The sequence below is a fragment of the Peromyscus eremicus genome, chromosome 5, assembly GCF_949786415.1.
Source record: "Peromyscus eremicus chromosome 5, PerEre_H2_v1, whole genome shotgun sequence".
NCBI lineage: Eukaryota > Metazoa > Chordata > Mammalia > Rodentia > Cricetidae > Peromyscus > Peromyscus eremicus.
The window spans coordinates 64038499-64057370 of record NC_081420.1 but is presented as its reverse complement, the minus strand read 5'-3'; the positions used below and the strand labels follow the sequence as shown (position 1 = coordinate 64057370).

Genomic DNA, 18872 nt, shown 5'->3' with positions numbered 1-18872 from the left:
CTACTGTTTCTTCTCCCTGGTTGCTGTGATAACATGCCAAGACAAAAGCACCTTAGGTGGGAAAAGGGTTATTTCAGCTCACAGTTCCAGGTTACATTTCATCATAGCCGGGATGCCAAGGTGGCAGGAGCTTGACAGGATTCATCACATCACACCCGTAATCAGGAACTGGGAGAAATAGATGCATGCATGTTAGTGCTCAGCTCGTTCTCTCTCTCTTTTTTAATGGTTTTTTGAGATAGGGTTTCTCTGTGTAGCTTTGCCAAGGTGGCAGGAGCTTGACAGGATTCATCACATCACACCCGTAATCAGGAACTGGGAGAAATAGATGCATGCATGTTAGTGCTCAGCTCGTTTTCTCTCTCTTTTTTAATGGTTTTTTGAGATAGGGTTTCTCTGTGTAGCTTTGCGCCTTTCCTAGATCTCACTCTGTAGACCAGGCTGGCCTCGAACTCACAGAGATCCACCTGCCTCTGCCTCCCGAGTGCTGGGATTAAAGGCGTGCGCCACCACCGCCTGGCTCTGTTTTCTCTGCTCTTTAAGCACTTCAGAATTCTCCTGCCTAGGGAATGGTGCCACTCACAGTGGGCAGATCTTCCTACCTCAATTAACACAATCCAGATTGTCTCCCACAGACATGCTTATGGGCCAACCCAATCTACACACACACACACACACACACACACACACACACACACACACACACTGCTCCTTGGTTATAAACAATTGTTTGTCCATGCTGAGTCTCAAGTCCAGCAAAATATATCTCCCCTACTACAAAATCCCATTGTTACAGTCCCCATTGCAATGCTCCTGAATAGACCCCCCCTCCTTGTGTTTTAACACACCATTGAATTTTTTTTTTCCATAAAACAAAGGTGAGGAGGGGGAGAAATCACCCAGCAAAAACTTCCTTACCCTTCCCTCTTAATGCTATACAAGCAGGATTGAACCCGTGGTGTTGGGCTTTCTGCAGTCCGGTTTAGGTATTACTATCCTACTGGTAAGACTGGCTGTCAAATCTACCCTGGGGGAAGTCAGAATAGTAGCTCGGACAGCTGCAGGATGGGAGGTCACATCCTAGACTCGATTGCTTCCTATGGACCCGCAGGTAACCGAGCATGACGTCGAAAGCCTCGGGCCTTCGGGAACCGCTGCAGGGGAATGGGAGCCCCGGGGCGCTCAGCGCAGGGGTCGGGGGACGCGGGGGTAGGAGGGGAGGGGAACTCCCGCAGCGCGGCGGCCGCCAGATGGCACCACGGGCCCGGGGCCCATGCGCTCCCGCGGGCGCGGGGCGGGCCAGGAAGGGGTTAAGGCGCCGGCAGAGCGGCCGCGGCGGTCGGGGGAAGCCCGGCGCGGGGCGCGGAGGAGGGAGCGGCCGGCTGCGGGGCCCCGGCCAATCGGGCGGCTGGCCGGGCGCGCGGAGCCACAGCGCCATGGAAGGAGGCGCGGCGCCCGGCCGCCCGTGACCGAGAGTGGCGAGCCCGAGCGGCCCGCGGCGCCCGCGGCGCGGAGATGAGCAGGTCCGCCGCGCTGCTGCTCTGCCTGCTCGGCTGCCACGTTTGGAAGGCGGTCACCAAGACGCTGCGGGAACCCGGCGCGGGAGCCCAAGGTCGGTGGGCGGCGGCGGGGCCGGGGGCCGCTTTTGTGTCGCGCCCGGGCCTGGCGCGGCAGCGGTGGCGGCTGGACCCGGGCCGCATTGTGGCGGAGGCCCAGCAGCTCGACCTGCACCGCGGTTCTGCAGCCCCCACGTCGCGATACCCGGGGGGGCGGCGCCGCCCCGGGAACACGCTGGGCCCGCGGCGCAGATGCTCCCTGGGGATCTGGGTGGCACCAGCTGCTCTGGCTGCCGCCTAGGTGGCAGCCTCTGGTGACTCTTCTGCTTACATCCGAGGCGCTTTCCTTTATGCATGACTCGGACACGCGGCTCCATAGCCCCTGCCGCGGGAAGGGGCGACGTGGGGCTCACTGTCCTCTCTGCTTCCCTCTCCGGGGTCCCCGGAGCTCCGGTCCTGGAGTCCCAGCATGAAGGCTGCGCCTGGCCCTTTTGTTGTAGCAGGGAGGGGGGCAACCGCCGCCCTGGGGTGCCCCCTGTGCCCTGGGGACCCTAGGTCTGCTGCCGCAGTTTAGGAAAGTTTCGGGGTCTTCTCCCCCCACCCCCTTATCCTACGTGGTTTCCAGACCTTTAGGGATTTGTTAGGCAGCCACAGGAATCATCGTGAGAAGAGAAGAGAACTGGAACTGGGAAGCCCTGATCACTAAAAACCATTTCCATGTCTGTCTGTCGCCAGCTCCTGCCTTTTGTCTAATCTTTGGCCTCTTGCAAATCTGCTTTCCAGTCGCACAAGTAACGTGGTCACCACCAAGAATGGCCATGCGTTTAAAAAAAAAAATCAGAATTTATCTGAGGACAACCCTGGAGCTTCCTTGACATGATTTTGTGGGGACAAAGTGTAGTGTTTCTCTGTTGCTGGCCTTTTTCTGAGGAGCAGCTAAGGCCGGTAGATGAGCATCTGTGAATCTATCCAGGGCACCTCTTGCCCGGGGTTAATTTGGTGAGGGAGGGGCCTTCACTGGGCTTCTGTGAGCTCCTGCAGGCACTCAGACCCTTGCCAAGGTTCCTGATTCCTGGCAGAAAGGTGTGTGTCCTGCTAAGTGAACCCTACTAGCTGAATGAAGGAGCGCTCCATCCCCAGTATCCTGTGACAGGGGTCCTGCCTCACCCTTCTTCCCCACCCTTTGGAACTTGGGACTAGGGAAACCTTGACTTCCAGGCGATGTCCTGTTGGTTTCTCTTGACAGTCTGAGTTTAGTTAATGATGCTGAAGGTTTTCATATGCAGTGCTTGCCGAATCGCTGGCTGGCATCTTTTAAATGCATTGCTGCACCCGTAGTTGACGGTAAAATATGACCATTAGGAATTGGGTATGAATTCAGTAATGTATGTTATGGAAAGGAGGCTTTGACAAGGTACCAGGAAACCCATAAGCCTCAGTAGGAGGGGAGTACTTATGGCATTAGGTCATCAGTGCTGAATGATAGCCTCTTTCATTTACACCCCACTGCTTTTTGAATCAGCTATTTCAATGAATGATATTTGTACCTCAATGAGGCCATTATTTTCTGAGGGCAGGTTGGGTGTTTTGTTTTGTAGTTGAAATAGCAATACATAGAAATAATGAATTCATGAATTTATAAAATAGGAAAAGGCATGGCTTCAATTGAAAAAAATCATGGAGGGGGAAAAAAAACTACTGGTTTCAGGTCTAAGACCATGTTTTTATTAAGGTCTTACTGCTAAATCCCTGGAAATGGAATTTCCATGAAGCAAAAGAGAAATGACCAGCCTGTGAGACGATTTATGCCCTGTCTCAGTATATCCTAGAGTTTCAATGGAAGATGGATACTGTTGCCTTTGGGTTTCTTTCTTGGCTTGTTATTTCCGGTAAAGGTGGTGTTTTAAGGTGTCAGTATCAACACTTGTAATCAGAAGTCTCTGTCGCACCACCTGGTCCCTGGATTTGAGCTAGTGGGTCTTGAAGGAAGTGGACAATTTCTCTTGTCATCTGAGGGTACCTTTAACTTGCCGAGTTCTTCAAAGCTTCTCAATGTCTGTCATTCTCCTAACATAATCGATTTATTATGGATTTATTAGGATAAGTTAATCGATTCATGTTTTCTCTGCTGCCTAGATCTGAATACAAGCAAGACAGGCACTAGATCTGGTTTCACTGTGCATATGTAAGCCGAGTGTGAACTTGTGTGGCACATAGAGTCAGTGCTGGTGGGGAAAAGTTGAAGATACTGAACTATACACCGCAGCGTGGCCTGAGGTGCGTTTTAGGAAGTTTGTATACTTCCTCTGAAATCCAATTTGTAAGAGCTTCACTTTTATTCTAGAAATGAGCTTGAATTATAGCTTGAGCAAACACTGTATAGAAACAGGGCTTGGCTATTATTTCAGGAAACCTACCGAAACCTCAAACATACGGAAACCACCCACTCTAGGATGACAGCTAGTTCCCAGGACTCAACGGCACCTCCTTTAGTAAGTGTAGCCTTGGTGCGATATCTGGGGAAGCGAGCATCGGCAACGTTTCCTGCTATTTCTTTGCTCTTTAAACATTCATGATAAAATTCAAGGGTTGGCTTCCGTTGCTGAAGCTGCTTTGAGTCTGCAGAGTGACTTACACAATGCAACAGTTAGTGGCCGTGTGACTGACTGGCCGCGACTGGAAACTCTCTCTAGAACATGACTGGATGTTTTCAGATGTTTCATCCGCATTGTACCACAGTACACAGTATCATTTTGTGGGAACTGTACAGAAGGCATTATTTCAAAGAGTTGACCAACAACTCTGTGCCTCTCACAAAACCACACTGAGGGGACTGACAGAAGATTCTTCTCCAAGGATGAGCTGTGCAGATGTACTACTCTACCAGGATGTCATTTTGAAGCCCAATGCCACTTGCCAAAAGAAGGCTTGACATTAGGTGAAGGACTTGGTGCTCACTCTCGTCATAGGACCTTTATTTTGTTATCATCGGACAGAAAGGTATTTTATAGCGATATATTAACTTTTCCTTCATCTCAGAAAATCTACCATCTGCTGGAACATTTGAGTGAATGTTTGGCTGCTTCTCTTTCCAAGAGGCCTCTTCTTTACCGAACTTGAACTTCAGTTCAGAATACTGTGTTCAGTTGAAAGACAGGGAAGCAATGGATGGTGGGCGGGGGCCTCTCAGGAAGAGCAGCCAACAAGCTACACTCCTTCTTTAACCTAAGACTTAATTTCTAAATACAACTCACGGGCTCACATTTGGGAACACGGACGAGCTGGACGTACCAAGCCCACTGGGTTTCAAAAGGAGGATTATTTTTTTCCCTTACCCTTCTACATCTTACAATCTAGTTGGAAAATAAATGAACTAGAAGATATCACTGACATCCTTTTTATGTAATTAGCCAAGAATCTTTGGAGTAAAGTGAAGTACTCACGTGACAGAAAGGCTAGCTTCTGGCAGTCTGCCATGTGTACTTCTCGGTATGTCGGTCTACTCACGGTGCTCAAGGGAGGTTGTATTAAGGACAACATAAGCGCACAACACCTCACTCCACGCTCTCAGAAATGCAGAGCTGGGCAGAAGAAGGCTTTTGGACATCAGATAATCTGAGCCGCTAAAGCATAGATTAGGCAGCACTGGTACCGTAGTGATTTCCAGGCTCGGTTTAAGGCCACAACTCTGGAGCCAGTTAGGTAAAGCTATGTTTTGTTGGGTAATCTAGTTGGGAGGGTAAGATTGTCAAATATACGTCTAATATAGTCATCAAATATTTAAAAACCCTTTATTTTTCATAAAATATAAAAGGACGACCTCCTTGTGAAAACTACAAGATGGTTTGGAATTGTGGAAAGTCACAACGAGAGCAGAAAAAGGCCGCCTGGGGGACAGATGCTTTGCAAGTGAGTTCGTTACAGCTGGTGTTACTGGACCATCCTGTCTGTTCAGCTCTCCCCCACAGGAAAGAAGTCTGAGTTCAAGGAGGAGAGACACACCTATTTTTAAATCCAATGAGTACCCTCATTTGCTTAGACTTGCTTTCTTGAGCATAGGTTTGAATAGAAAAAAAAAATACTGAATTTGTGATGGGAACACGATTTTCTTAATGTCATCCTGGCAGAGCTGAATGGAAGACACTGGACACTGGTTAAAGCTGTCCCACGTCCCTCGGGTGACTCACATCAGTAAAGCTTCAGATTTCAAAACCAGGATGAGTCGCCCAGTCTCAGTGGACAGGGGTTTCGGCTCTGTGGAGTAGGGCTGTGCTCTGGTCATTCATTTGTACTACTCTACTGTCATGGAAAAGAGTCTGACCAGAGGTATTTCCTAATCTCACAGAAGAAATTAAACCCTGTGGGTACTGTGTCTTGATATTTTCTTAGTAGTAGTGTTTGCTGTTTTGTTAATTACTTATTGACCATTATTATCATAGTTCGAGTAATTTAAATGAGGTCTTTGTTGGGTCATCGGTTATACTTTCTTTATTCATAAAGTTTTAGAAGGTGGGCTTATAAATTTTGACGCAGAGAAGGCGTCCGAGGGCTCATGTGATTAGGTTGGACCCGCAGGCTAATTTGTGATCTGAACTCTCTTACCTTTGTGACTTTCTCCTGTTACCTCTGCAGCCCCTGTTTCACTTTAAAAAAAAAATTGTGCCTGTATGTGTAGTGTATGTATGTATATGTTTGTGTGTGTGCACATGTGTGGAGGTCAGAGGCCAACATCAGGTGTCTTCTTCAATGGCTTGCCACCTTATTTTTTGAGGCAGGGTCTCTCACTGAACCTGGAGCTCACTGTGTCAGTGACCGGCTGGCCAGCGAGCCTCTGGAATCTGCCTGTCTCTACCCTTCCAGTTCTGAAGTTACTGGCACGTGCTACCACGTCTCACTTTTTGCACGGCTTCTGGGGATCCAGACATCAGGTCCTCGTGCTTGTCTGACAGGCACATTACCCCTGAGCCACCTCCTCAGCTTTGCCGTGACATATTTGTAGAGTCCAGAGATAAGGGTGTGGATGTAGGGTGGCACATCTATGGTATAGGTTGGGTCATGGCTGCTCTAGTGAATGGAGACTGACTACCCTGATACTAGGCCTTTCAAAGAAGGAGAAAAGTGCCATGTTAGTGACTAAAATGCCTGTCAGGATCAACTTTAGCAAAGAGAGGTTTATGTTGGCTCATGATCCCTGAGAGATTAAAATCATTATGTTGGGGTAGGTCTAGCAGAGCCACTCAGTCTGTGGCAGTGGGAGTGTGACATGCTGTTCCCATCATGGTAGACCAGAAGGAGGGGTACTTAGACTGGAAGCAAGGACTGGCCTATAACCTTCAAAGACTCCTGCCTCCCAAGGGCTCCACGGCCTGTCAGGTCAACATGGCCAACTAAGTAACAAGCTTTTGGAACATGAGCCTGAGGGGTCATTTTAGGTTCAAAGCATAACTGCTAAGCACATGTGTTCTCTACAAGTCTCAGGAAGGGTTTGGGGCAGGTGAATTTAGAACTTGGCATAGGCACACACGAGAAAAACATAAGGCAGCTTATGGAATACCAAAAGCTATGTGTGGAAGTGCTACATTCAAAATGGAATTTTCAGTTTTTGACCTGAGAACTTGAGTGAGACTTTTTAAAGAGTAGCTATGATTTATTAAATTCTTCCAATTGTAAATATTTATGGTATTTCCATCACACTTAGTATTTTACCAGTGTATTAGAACACAGGTCCTCTCACAGGGAAAAATAGTAGTGATAGGCTAACATGGGTTAAGTGCTTGCTACCACATGAGGGAATCTCATGAGTTATCATGTGAGGCCCCAAGGATTCACCTGTCTCTATCCCCCCAGCTCTGAGGTTACCTGTGGTAACCAACACACCCAGGCTCTTTATATGGGTTCTGGGGATTGAACTCAGGGCCTCACTTATATAGAAAGAACTTTGCCACCTAAGCCATCTCCCCAGCCCCTCGATGTATCGTTTTCTTTAATTAAGAATGTATATCATTCTCCTTTTATGGGAAAAGAATGTGGGACACAGAGACAGCAAACCACTTTCCCCAAATCACACAGTAATTTGTAGTGTCCACTGTGAAGGAGGTTGTCCCCGCTTCACCCTCAGACTATGCTGCTGTATGCTGGGGACAGGGATCAGATAGAATTTTATGCAAGTCCAATCATCATAGTATTATAAGAGGTTCTTAATGGCACAGATAATTTTTATGAAGACAGACAACAGTATCGTCCATGTGGCCCCTCTTTGACCTATCGAAACTGACCTCCAACAGACATTGGCTGAGCAGGCTCCTGAGAGCAAAGCTTGGATCCAGATGTGGAGAAGAGATAAGAAACTCATATAAATAACTCTCAGGGGCCCTTGAGGGAGGTCTGTAAAGTAGGGTGGGATTGTGGGTTGGGAGAATCTTCTGGCTTGGTTTCAAAGCCCATTAGTGCGTCACAAACTGTTTTCATAATAAGAGAAACGTGTTTGAACCCAACGGTTGTGGGGGAGGGGGTGGGGAAAGATGTGGTCCTGTGTAAAGCTTTCAGGTTGGGTCCTTAGAGCTTAATGAGATGCCTTTCTCTCTGCAGAGTAAGGGGAAACTTTCTTCTGCTGCGCGTGTGAAATACCACTTTCATCAGTGTTTGGGTATACTTGCAAAAACTTAACCTTTTTCTTTCTAAAACAATCCTTCTACTTCCCTTTTGCTTGTACGATGACCCCAAAATTAATTTTTATAAATATGATGGTTTTAGGTAACAAAAAGTCATTTTCTAACCTGTTTCATGGAAACATTTAACAAAAAAAAAAGGGAAGAGTTTTGTAGTGAGTCCTCAAACACACTAGATTCTACAGTTGATGTCCTGCTGAATTTGTTTTATTTATCTATTTATTGACACGTTGTTCTCTCCATCCATTAATCTTATTTTTTAATGCATTTTAAAACACGTCTTGGCTATCAGTAATCTTTTCCCCAAATTCTTCAGCATGGATATCATTAGAGCAGAGTATTTTTTTCTCATAGGCAAATTTACATATGAGGAAATATATGATTTGGCTAACATTTACGAACACCTGTGCACCTCAAGCCCCTTTCAAGGTATAAAATATTATCGTCACTCCAGGAAGTCCCCTCATTCCTTATCCCAGCAAGTCCCTGTCCCTGGCATTCAAGAGCAACCATGGTTCTTATATTTTTCCTACCATAGATTATTTTGTTGTTGTTTTTCTAGAACTTTAAGTAAATGAGACTGGAGAGAATGTATGTCTGCTATTCATCAGAACAGTTTTTGAGGTCTACCCATGTTGTAGATGATAGCAACACAGTCAATTCTTCCTTTATTGCCAGTTTTCCATTCTATAGCTACTGTAGATTGTTCATCCATTCTTCTACTGAGTGGGTACTTGTCCTGGCTAGTTTTGTGTCCCCTTGACACAAGATAGAGTTATCTGAAGGCAGGAAATCTCAATTGGGAAAATGCCTCCATAAGATCCGGCTGTAAGGCACTGTCTTAATTAGTGATTGATAGAGGAGGGCCCAGCCCATGGTAGGTGATGCTATCTCTGAGCAGATTGTCCTGGGCTCTATAAGAAAGCAGGTTGGGCCAGCCATGAGGAGGAAGCAAGCCAGTAAGCAGCACCCCTCCATGGCTTCAGGATCAGCTCCTGCCCCCAGGATCCTTCCCTGTTTGAGTTCCTGTCCTGACTTCCTTCAATAATAGACTCCAAAGCGTAAGCCAGATCAACCCTTTCCTCCTCAACTTGCTTTCGGTCATAGTGTTTCCTTGCAGCAATAGAAACCCTAAGGTAGTACTCGAGTCATTTCTAGCTCTGTCTGTAAATATGGTTTTGATGAACATTTTACACAGTTCTTTTGTGCATGTACTTTTCATTTCCCTTGAGATTATACTTAGAAGTCACTGAGAGGATGGCTCAGTTGATAAAGTACTTGCCAAGGACCCAAGTTTGGTCCCCAGAACCAACATAAAAATATATGTAATTATGATTCCAGAGCAGGGGAGGTGGAGACAGGATGCTCTCTGGGGTTTGCTGGCCATCCAGCCTAGACCAGCCAGTGAACTTTAGCCCAGTGAGAGACCCTTTCTCAAAGAAAGTGAATGATGTTCCTGAGAAAGACACCCAAAGTTTTCCCCTCGTCTTCACACACAAGCACACACACGAATGTACATGTTCTCTCTCTCTCTCTCTCTCTCTCTCTCTCTCTCTCTCTCTCTCTCTCTCTCTCTCTCTCTCTCTCACACACACACACACACATACACACACATATACACAATTACATGTAAACACAAACACATGTGTGGGGATGTTTTAAAAACAGAATTGCTTGATTAGGTAAATGTTTAGTTTCATAAGAAAAATCCTAGAACTTTTAAAAAGTTGGTTTTATCTCTCTAGTCTCTCATTTAAAATATACAAATGATTCTTGTTTCCTTCTCTCAACACTGGCTGTTATTCATCTTTTTAATTTTAGCCGTTTTGAGGACAAGTTTCTTATATATGTATTTGATAAAAATATATGTAGTGTATGTATCTTCCCAGATAGAAATTGCTTGAGTTTTTGATGTGTTGAAACGTTTTTAGAAACCAAAATTTAAGTTTTGGTAATATATTTACATTTATTTTTCAATGACACTGGAATGTAAATGTTTATTTTTTTTGACATTTAATTAGTTCTATGGTGCTATCAGATTATCTAGGTGACTGTCTTGTCTGATCATGTAGAATCACTTTATCACACTCCTATCAGTTAAGCTGTTGTGTGGGTGGAGGTATACACGAGCATGTGTGCACGTGCATGTGTGCATGCACCTTTGTGTGACCTGTCTAGGATGGAGAGCGAGTGGGACAGAGGCAACACAGGGCTGTTTCAGTGCCATTATCTTTCTTTAAAGACACATGCCACCTAGGGATGTCAGTTGCCACACTCAAAAAGAACCAAAATCTCTTCATGCCTAAGCAGTTTCTAGAAATTGTTTGGGGTCTCCATGAACCCTTATGAGTCATCAGTGCGATGAGTCAGCTCTTTAAAACATTCTAGTAGCTTTTAAAAGTTAAGACAATAGAATTCTAAATGTGTCCAGAACAGAAGGCAGAAGATTTGGCCCAGTGTTGAGGGACCAGGATATGGTGTACAGTAAAAAGTAAAATGTCTTGAGATTTATGCAGCTCTCCCCAAAGACTGAGTACGTCCTTTAGAAGGACGGGCAGAGTGTGACTGTTTTCTGTCACTAGCCTGTTGTCTACTGCTGTGCTCTAGTAGGATTCCAGTGGCAATATCTGAGCCAAAGTTGAGGGTTCCAGAGCCAGCCTGACATCCTGTATAGTGTCCCCCAGAGGGAGGTAGAGAAGTGAAGTGCTGGAGGAGAACTAACTCATGCATAGGCTGGGTTTCTCTGGGCCTCTCCCTGAGATTTGTAGCCACGCTACTGCCAGGTGAATTGCCTCAAAAACATGACTTCCCCCTCCCCACTCGAATGCATAGCCCAAATGCACTTGGGAAGGTGGAGGGGGAACCCCAGCACACTGTGACATGGAGGGGTTACTGCAGTGGTTTTATGATCACTCATGCACCATCCTGACAGGTGAAGGGGGTGGGGGAGGACCCTCAGAACCATCAGTCACCTGCTCAGCATGCACACACCTCACTGTCCCTGTCCCAGGGGCTTTTACAAAGACAATGCCCAGAGTCAATCACATTAATTCTGAGTCACCTTGTACATATTTGGCCTTTCTGGTGAGCACACCTGGCCAGGTGTGAAGAGCTCTGGTAGCCAGCCATATTTGTACTTAGGAAGAAGTGGGTGCTGGAATCCGCTCCCTCTCTTTGCAGCTCTTCTTCTAATTTCTTGGGGTCTTTCCTAACTATTCTATTTGTGAGCTTCCTGCTTTTAGAAATTACATGGAGAAACCAGCCCTGACCACAGAGCTATCTATATACACTGTCCTTCCATTTGGGCTAATTCTCAGTACCCCTTTGTCTGGCTTCTTTGGACTTTGCATAGACAGGTAGGATCAGTGGTATAAATAGTCCTCTGTGATTTGTTATTAAAACAGCATTTATGAAAAGAGGGGTGTTTCACTTTTCAAGCCTCGCCCATTTGCTCGCTTCCATGCTCATGGGGCATGCTCCTCAGCCCCTTTCTCCCTGTGCAGTCCCACACGTAGCTGGGATTTAAAGTGACAGGAAGTCCTGTCCTGGGAGTTGCTAATCAGTCTGACGTCATTATGCATGTGCTTGGTTCTAACCCATCAACCTGCAACACTGCCCTTTTGCCCACCCTCAGCTAGTATCCTTCCACTACCTAACTAGTCTCCCGTTATACTTCACTTCGATGCCCTCTTTTCCACTTGCTTAAGATCTCTTCCTCCCTCTCTTGATCACTTGCTAGGTTCATGACCCCCACACACAATATATAATATATGCACACACATAATATATATGTATGTGCACACATAATATATATGTGTGTGTATATATATATATATATATACACACACACACACACACACACACACACACATATACTTTTAAATCTAAGTCCCTATTATGAGAGAACTCATGCAGCATTTCTTTCTTACTCTGGCTTGCTTCACTTAACATAATGATTTTCATTTTTGTGCAGGTGTCATGACTTTACTTTTCTTCTTGGCAGAATAAAATTCCACCGTGCATCTGTACCTCACTGGCTTTATCATCCATCAGTTGATGGAGATCTAGGCTGGTTTAATTTTCTCCATCTCATACGGCGATAGACACTGCACAGGGATCTCTGTGGTGTGTAGACCTAGAGCCCTTTGGGTAGATAGCTGAGAGAGGTGTAGCTGTCATCTGGAGGTCTGTTTTTAGTTTTCCGGGAAGCCTGCATATGATTTTCATAGTCGCCGCACAAGTCTGCCTTCAAACTAGAAGTCTGTATGGGTTCCCACTGTATGGGTTCCCACTGTATGGGTTCCCACTGTAGTATGGGTTCCCACTGTAGTATGGGTTCCCACTGTAGCATGGGTTCCCACTGTATGAGTTCCCACATTCTCACCAGCCTTTATTGTCATTTGTTTTCTTGAAGATAGCCTTTCTGAATGAGGTGAAATGGGAGTCTCAGAACAGTATCAGTTTACTTTTTCCGATGACTAAGGATGTTGAACTTTTTTTTTTTTTTTTTTTTTTTTTTTGGTTTTTCGAGACAGGGTTTCTCTGAGTAGCTTTGTGCCTTTCCTGGGACTCGCTTTGGAAACCAGGCTGGCCTCGAACTCACAGAGATCCGCCTGCCTCTACCTCCCGAGTGCTGGGATTAAAGGCGTGTGCCACCACTGCCCCGCGGATGTTGAACATTTTATGGCAGTTTTCCCCCCCGTTGGAGAACTGCCCGTTCCGTTCATGAGCTCATTTATTGATCAGATAATTTGCTTTTGGATGTTTAATCCTTGTGCTTTTTTAAAAAATATATCCTAGATGTTAATCCTGTCGGATTTGTGGTTGACAGAGTTGTTCTTTGGTTTTTGTCCTTGTTTTGTTTTTTTTCATTCTGTATGGCATTTCTTCACTCTGGTGATTGTTTCCTTTGCTGTGTGGAAGCTTCTTAAATTCCACGCAGTCACATTTGTCTGTTCTTAGGATTCTCCCTGTGTTAATAGAGTCTTCTTCGGGAAGTCCTTGCCTGTCCCCATATCTTTAGAGTGTTTTCTTGTGTGTCCTCTGGTCATTTCAAGGTTTCAGGTCTTGCTAATACTAAGATCTTTGATCCATGTTTAATTAATTTTTGTCCAGGGTGAGCTATGTGGATCTGTAATAGCCTTAGTATTTAATGTGGAAACTGGTTTTCTCAGGACCATTTGTTAAGAGGGTGTTTTTCCCTTTATATGTTTTTGACATCTTTAAGTTATCTGTGTAGGTATGTTTCTGGGTCCTCTCTTCCAGTCCCTTTATCTACATGCTACTTTTGTGCCACTAGTATGCTGTTTTGTTACCATGGCTCTGTAATATAACTTGGGTTCAGATGTTGTGGTGCCTCTAGTATTACCCTTTCTGCTGAGGGTCTTTTGTGATTCCATATGAATTTAGGGATTTTTTTTACCCTTTTTCTGTGAAGACTGCCATTGGAATTTTGAACTAGCTTACACTAATATTATTAATTAATAATTTTATAATATGTAATTTATAGTATAATTCATATTAATATATTAATAGCTTACATCAATTTTGATAATATAGTTATTTCACAATATTAATTGTGCCAATTCATAAACAAGACTCATAGGTACTTTCATGCTATTGCAAATGGGACTTTCCCTTCTATCTATTTTCTTGGCATATTCATTATTGGAGTATAGAAAAATTATTGATTTTTGTCAATTTTGTATCATACTACTTACCTGAAAGTATTTATCAATTCTGAGAGTTTTCTGATGGAGTCATTGGAGTCTTAAGCATTGGATCATGTTTTCTTAGATATGATAGTTTTACTTCTTTTTTTGTCTATAGTTTTCTTCCTTGTCTTCTTGCCCGGAGACCTTGAGCACTATATTGGATAAGAGTGAAGAGTGAAACACCTTCGTCTCATTTTAGATTTTAGAGAAAATATGGATACTCAGTATTTCTGTATTTAGGTTAACTAAAGGTATGTTTGACATGGGGTCATCATATATAGCCTTTATTATATTTAGATATATTTCTTATACTCCCAGTGTCTTCAGGACTTTTATCACAAAGGAATGTTGAACTTTGACAAAGTCTTTTTCTGCAAAGACTATAGTGGTTTCTGTCATTAAATTGATGTGTGCTATTATTTATTGATTTGTGTATGTGCTCAACTAACTTTGCATCTCTGGTTTGAGAACAACTTGGTTGTGGTGTAGGAACTTCTTAGTGCATTTCTGAATTCAGTTTGCAGGAATTTTACTGAGAATTTTTGCATCTGTGTTTTCTAGGGAAACAGGTTTTCGGATTTGTGTCCTTATGTGATTTTGCTATTAGGCTTCACACAGTGGGCGAAGTGGTGTGCCCTCCCCTTCTGTTTTATGGATCAGTTTAAAGAGCACTGGTGCCAACACCTCTTTAAAGGTTTGTTAGAATTTGGTGGTGAATTGGTCCAGTCCTGTTTTGTTTTTTCTTTGTTGGAAGACTTCATAGTAATGCTTCAAATCTCATTGATCATAAAGGATGAGTTGAACTCACTCATGCCCTCTTGATTCAACTTCGGTGAGTAATCTATGTCTAGGAATAGGTCTGTTGCTTCTATATATTTTCAACATTTTTAGAATATAACTTTTCAGAGTATTCCCCAGTGATTGTCTGGATCTCAATGGCATCTGTAATAACCCCCTCCCCCCCCCCTCCATCTTATTTGTGTAGCTGCCTGGAGGAGAGACAGCTTTCTCTGTGTGGCTCCTGGTAAGGTGACCACTCTCCAGTGGAAAACCACACATCCAAGACTATTTGGACAATGCAAATTAGTCTTGAAGGTTTAACAAAAAAAAAGGACACTAAGTTGGTTGGGTAAGAAAGTTGCGGTGAACTGGGGAAGTAAGAGTGTATTCTTCAATGTATATGTGTTTGTGTAGTTTCTGTTTATTTTTAGTTTTAGTGTTTTAGTTTAGTTTTAGTTTGTAAGATACATGGAATTGTTTTGATTCTTTTGTATCCTATCAGACTTGATTAAGTCTGTGTTAAGGGATGTTCCACAGGCTCCTGAGAAGACTCTCTGTGTCTGTTTGGTGGATTTTTCTATATGTAATTGCTAAGCCCATTTGATCTGTGATGTAGTTTAACTCTGAGGTTCCTTTGTTAATTTTTAGTTTGGCTGACGTCTCTGGAAATCACCCACTGTTACTGTGTCAGAACCCATCTGACCTTTAATGTGCTTTAGTATTTGTTTGGAAACATTCGGAGCCCCAACATTTGGTATATATACTTATAATTATTAAGCCCTCTAAAGGAATTTCTCCATTTCTTGTTATGTAGTGAATTATCTCTTATGACTGATTTTAGTCTTGAGTGTACTTTGTCAGACATGAGAATAACACCAGCTTGTTTCCAGCTCCCATTCCCTTGATAGATTATCTTCCATCCGTTGACTATTCCTCTGTCAGTCAGTAGCCATCTTTCCCTTGGAGAAAATAGACATTTGGGTCTAGTTTTTTAATCCAGCCTTCGTTTTTTAATCCAGCCTTCAAGTCTTCATCTTTTTGTTGGTGAGTTGAGGCCATTTACATTTAAGTTTATTATTGAGAGATGCTTATAGATTCCTCTCATTTTATTGGTTGTTTTCTGATTGTTTGGCGTGCTTGATCTGTTCTTTCTCCCAAATTAGTATCCGGAATCTGCTGCTTTGCTATGTGGCACATGATGGAGTCTTCCCTTGTTCTCCATTGCTCACTTTTCACTTTTCCTCTTGAACGTTGTGCTTTCCTGCATCTGACAGCTGACACCTGTCTGCTCTGTGTGTAGTATTCCTGTAAGTGTCCTCTACAGGGCTGCTTTGCTGTCCATGAATTGCATTAGTTGTGACTTCTTGAAATGCTTTTATTTCCCTGTCGGTTTTATTCATTTATTTGTGTGTCTGTGTGTATCTGTGTGTGTGCACATACACAAACGCTCACACACAAAGAAAACAAAGCTTTTGGATCTGGCTTGTGCTTCCCCTCGGCACTGAGGAGGGGGAGGTGATGCTGCCCTGTCTTCTTACTGTGTTGTTACCCTGTTCTCCACACTTCTCAGCACCCTTTCACTTCCTTTGTAGAGTCCAAAGCTCCTCCTCTCTCTGTCTCATTGGAAGAGGCTTTTTGGGTTTTTTGGTTTTTTCCTTATTCTGACTTTTTTCACCAGGTCACCCAAAGGCAGCTGCTGTCCTGCTCTCTTATGTAGAAGTCTTGGTCATTCTTTTCTGATACAAAGGAAATCTGTCATTATTTCCACTTAGATAAACAAAGCAACATTAGAAAAAAATGTGAGTCTGTTATTCTAAATACTATAATATAAAACGACAGCACTAGCTCTTTCTGGATGAAAGAAGTTACTTGTGCTTAATGTCACATGGTTTTAGAAGCATCCCTGTTGAGTCAGGGTTTGGAGGTGAAGGGTTGGGGTGCCGCCTTTGATCAGGATTTTCCACTTTTTGCCCTGCTGGTCTAGCTCTGCTCTTGGCAACCTACCATCTGCTCTCCGTGTTTTTGCATACGTGATAAGGCATATGGTTAAGGGATGGAAAAGTCAACGCATGCAACTGGTGGGGGGGTGGGACACCGTGTCTGCAGTCCGGTCGAGTTAGCAGCCCATCTGCCAGAGCACAGAGAGTCCTTTGGGCCAGCAGCTTGACTCCCCAGGCCGGTGGGCCTGTGTGGGGAGTCCCTCAGTCCACGTTTGAAGAGGATGGAGCGTGGTAACAACAGAATGAAGGCTCTCCTTCCTAAATGGCTTGTCACGAAGTGCAGACACCGCGGTGGTTTACGGATTTGTTTTCTTTGGCTGGAGACCTGAAGAATGTTAATGAGATGAAATGAAGAGCGACCTCCTTGCTCATCTGTCTCTTGGTGAAGCAAACTAGTCTAGGGCCTTTGCTCCCCATCAGGGTCCCACTTACAGCCAGGCTGACCTTGAACTCCTGACCCTCCTGCCTTAGGCTTCCTGGTGCTGGGATTCAAAGTGTCACCATGCCCAGCCTTTGAGGGGCTTTTAATGTACATTGGTATCTTCTGGAAAATTGACTTGGAGCATGGAACTTGGGGTTTTTTAATTGGACTGAAAATTAATGAAAGGCTTTTATTGTATGCTTTCCCCATGACTCTGAAAGTTTTCTTCACCATCTGGACTCTTGTTTGCCTTTTTAAATTAAAAAATAAAACCACTGCCTGTGCTGTTAAAGGTGCTAACAGATTAGTAGAAATGATGGGGAATAGTTGGCACGTTAACTATTAAAGATAGGCATTCTACATGGGTACTTCATGTATGCTAAGTAAGCAGGAGAGGCCTTGCTGGATTTTTGAAGCAGGGGTTTAACTCGTGTGCACACATTAGAAAAAAATGTTCTTGAGGGGGACTTTCCCCTAGTGGATCTCGTTTCTAAACTCAGACTCCTTCAAGTCCACAAAAGAAGGGGCTAGAAGACTCCGAGGTTGGCACTTCTGACTGTTCTTCCGCTCATCGCCTTGTGACTTAGGCGCTTCCTTCGTTTGTCTCTTTGTCCATCTGGCCCTCCACCAAAAAGTCTCTGCTTTGAACCGGATGAGATGGTGCATACCTGTAATCTCAGGGCTCAGGGGGCAGAGGAAGAAAGGTCACAAGTTCGAAGCTAGCCTGGGCTACAAAGTGAAAATATGACTCGCAAACATGTCACAGAACTTTATGTACTTTGGCCGACAAAATGTCTGTATCGATATTATAAATGTACATGGTCCTTGCGGGAGCTCCACATCAAAATCTGCTGTGCTCCCCACCATTCTAAAGCCTTCTGAAAGATGCCATTCCTTCTCACAGTGAGAAAAATGTGACTTGGAGTCTTGTGGTGTACTTGTTGGAGGTGGCAATCCTACACATGTCCTCCTTGTCCTGTCTCCACACGCTGTCTCCGTGGCTTAAGCACCCACATTCTACATGGGGGGGGGGGGGGAGATTCTGTCCCGAGTCACTTAATTCCTCGCAGCACTGACTGCTGCTACCAAGCACAGCCCAGAGGCTCCTGAGGAAGTGTGAGCAGTCACTTAGCATATCCCAGCCCTGGGGACATCGAGATTTAACACCTAGCCCTGCTTTCTAGGAACTGAGGCAAAAATAAAAATAATAAAGAATTCAAGTGGAAGCCGCCACACTGTTGGTAAGAACATGCCAGCATGGCATGTAGGTATGGATCAGAGTGTGTGGGAAATGGAGGGGACGGGGAGGGGGGCAGCATAAGACAAGATGGATCAGAGTGTGTGGGGGATAGAGGGGATAGGAAAGGGGGCAGCATAAGACAGGATGGATCAGAGTGTGTGGGGGATGGAGGGGATAGGAAGGGGGCAGCATAAGACAGGATGGAGCAATGTGTGGGGGATGGAGGGGACGGGGAGGAGGCAGCATAAGCCAGGATGGATCAGAGTGTGTGGGGGATGGAGGGGATAGGAAGGGGAGCGGCATAAGATAGTAGCTCCAGCAGGGGTTCAAATTAGTCGTACAGCAGAGACAGATACCCTTTCCATGGGCCACAGTATTTTTTTGTGTGAAGTCTAATTTGTCGGAGCCAGAGGGTCCTGACATCCTGACATCCTCCACAGCCAAGATGGCTATACTTATACATTCTAAAGTATTACCAAAAATAATCATAACT

General features: G+C 44.7%; 1 protein-coding gene across 1 annotated transcript in view; it reads left to right on the top strand.

The window, feature by feature from the left end:
- The first annotated feature begins 1482 nt into the window (after window positions 1-1482).
- Fam171a1 (family with sequence similarity 171 member A1) overlaps window positions 1483-18872 on the top strand; it is a 125801-nt gene continuing 108411 nt past the window's right edge. The window contains exon 1 of the mRNA XM_059263595.1: window positions 1483-1612. Coding sequence (XP_059119578.1) covers window positions 1516-1612 — 97 coding nt within the window. The 5' untranslated portion in view covers window positions 1483-1515. The remainder of the gene's footprint in view (window positions 1613-18872) is intronic.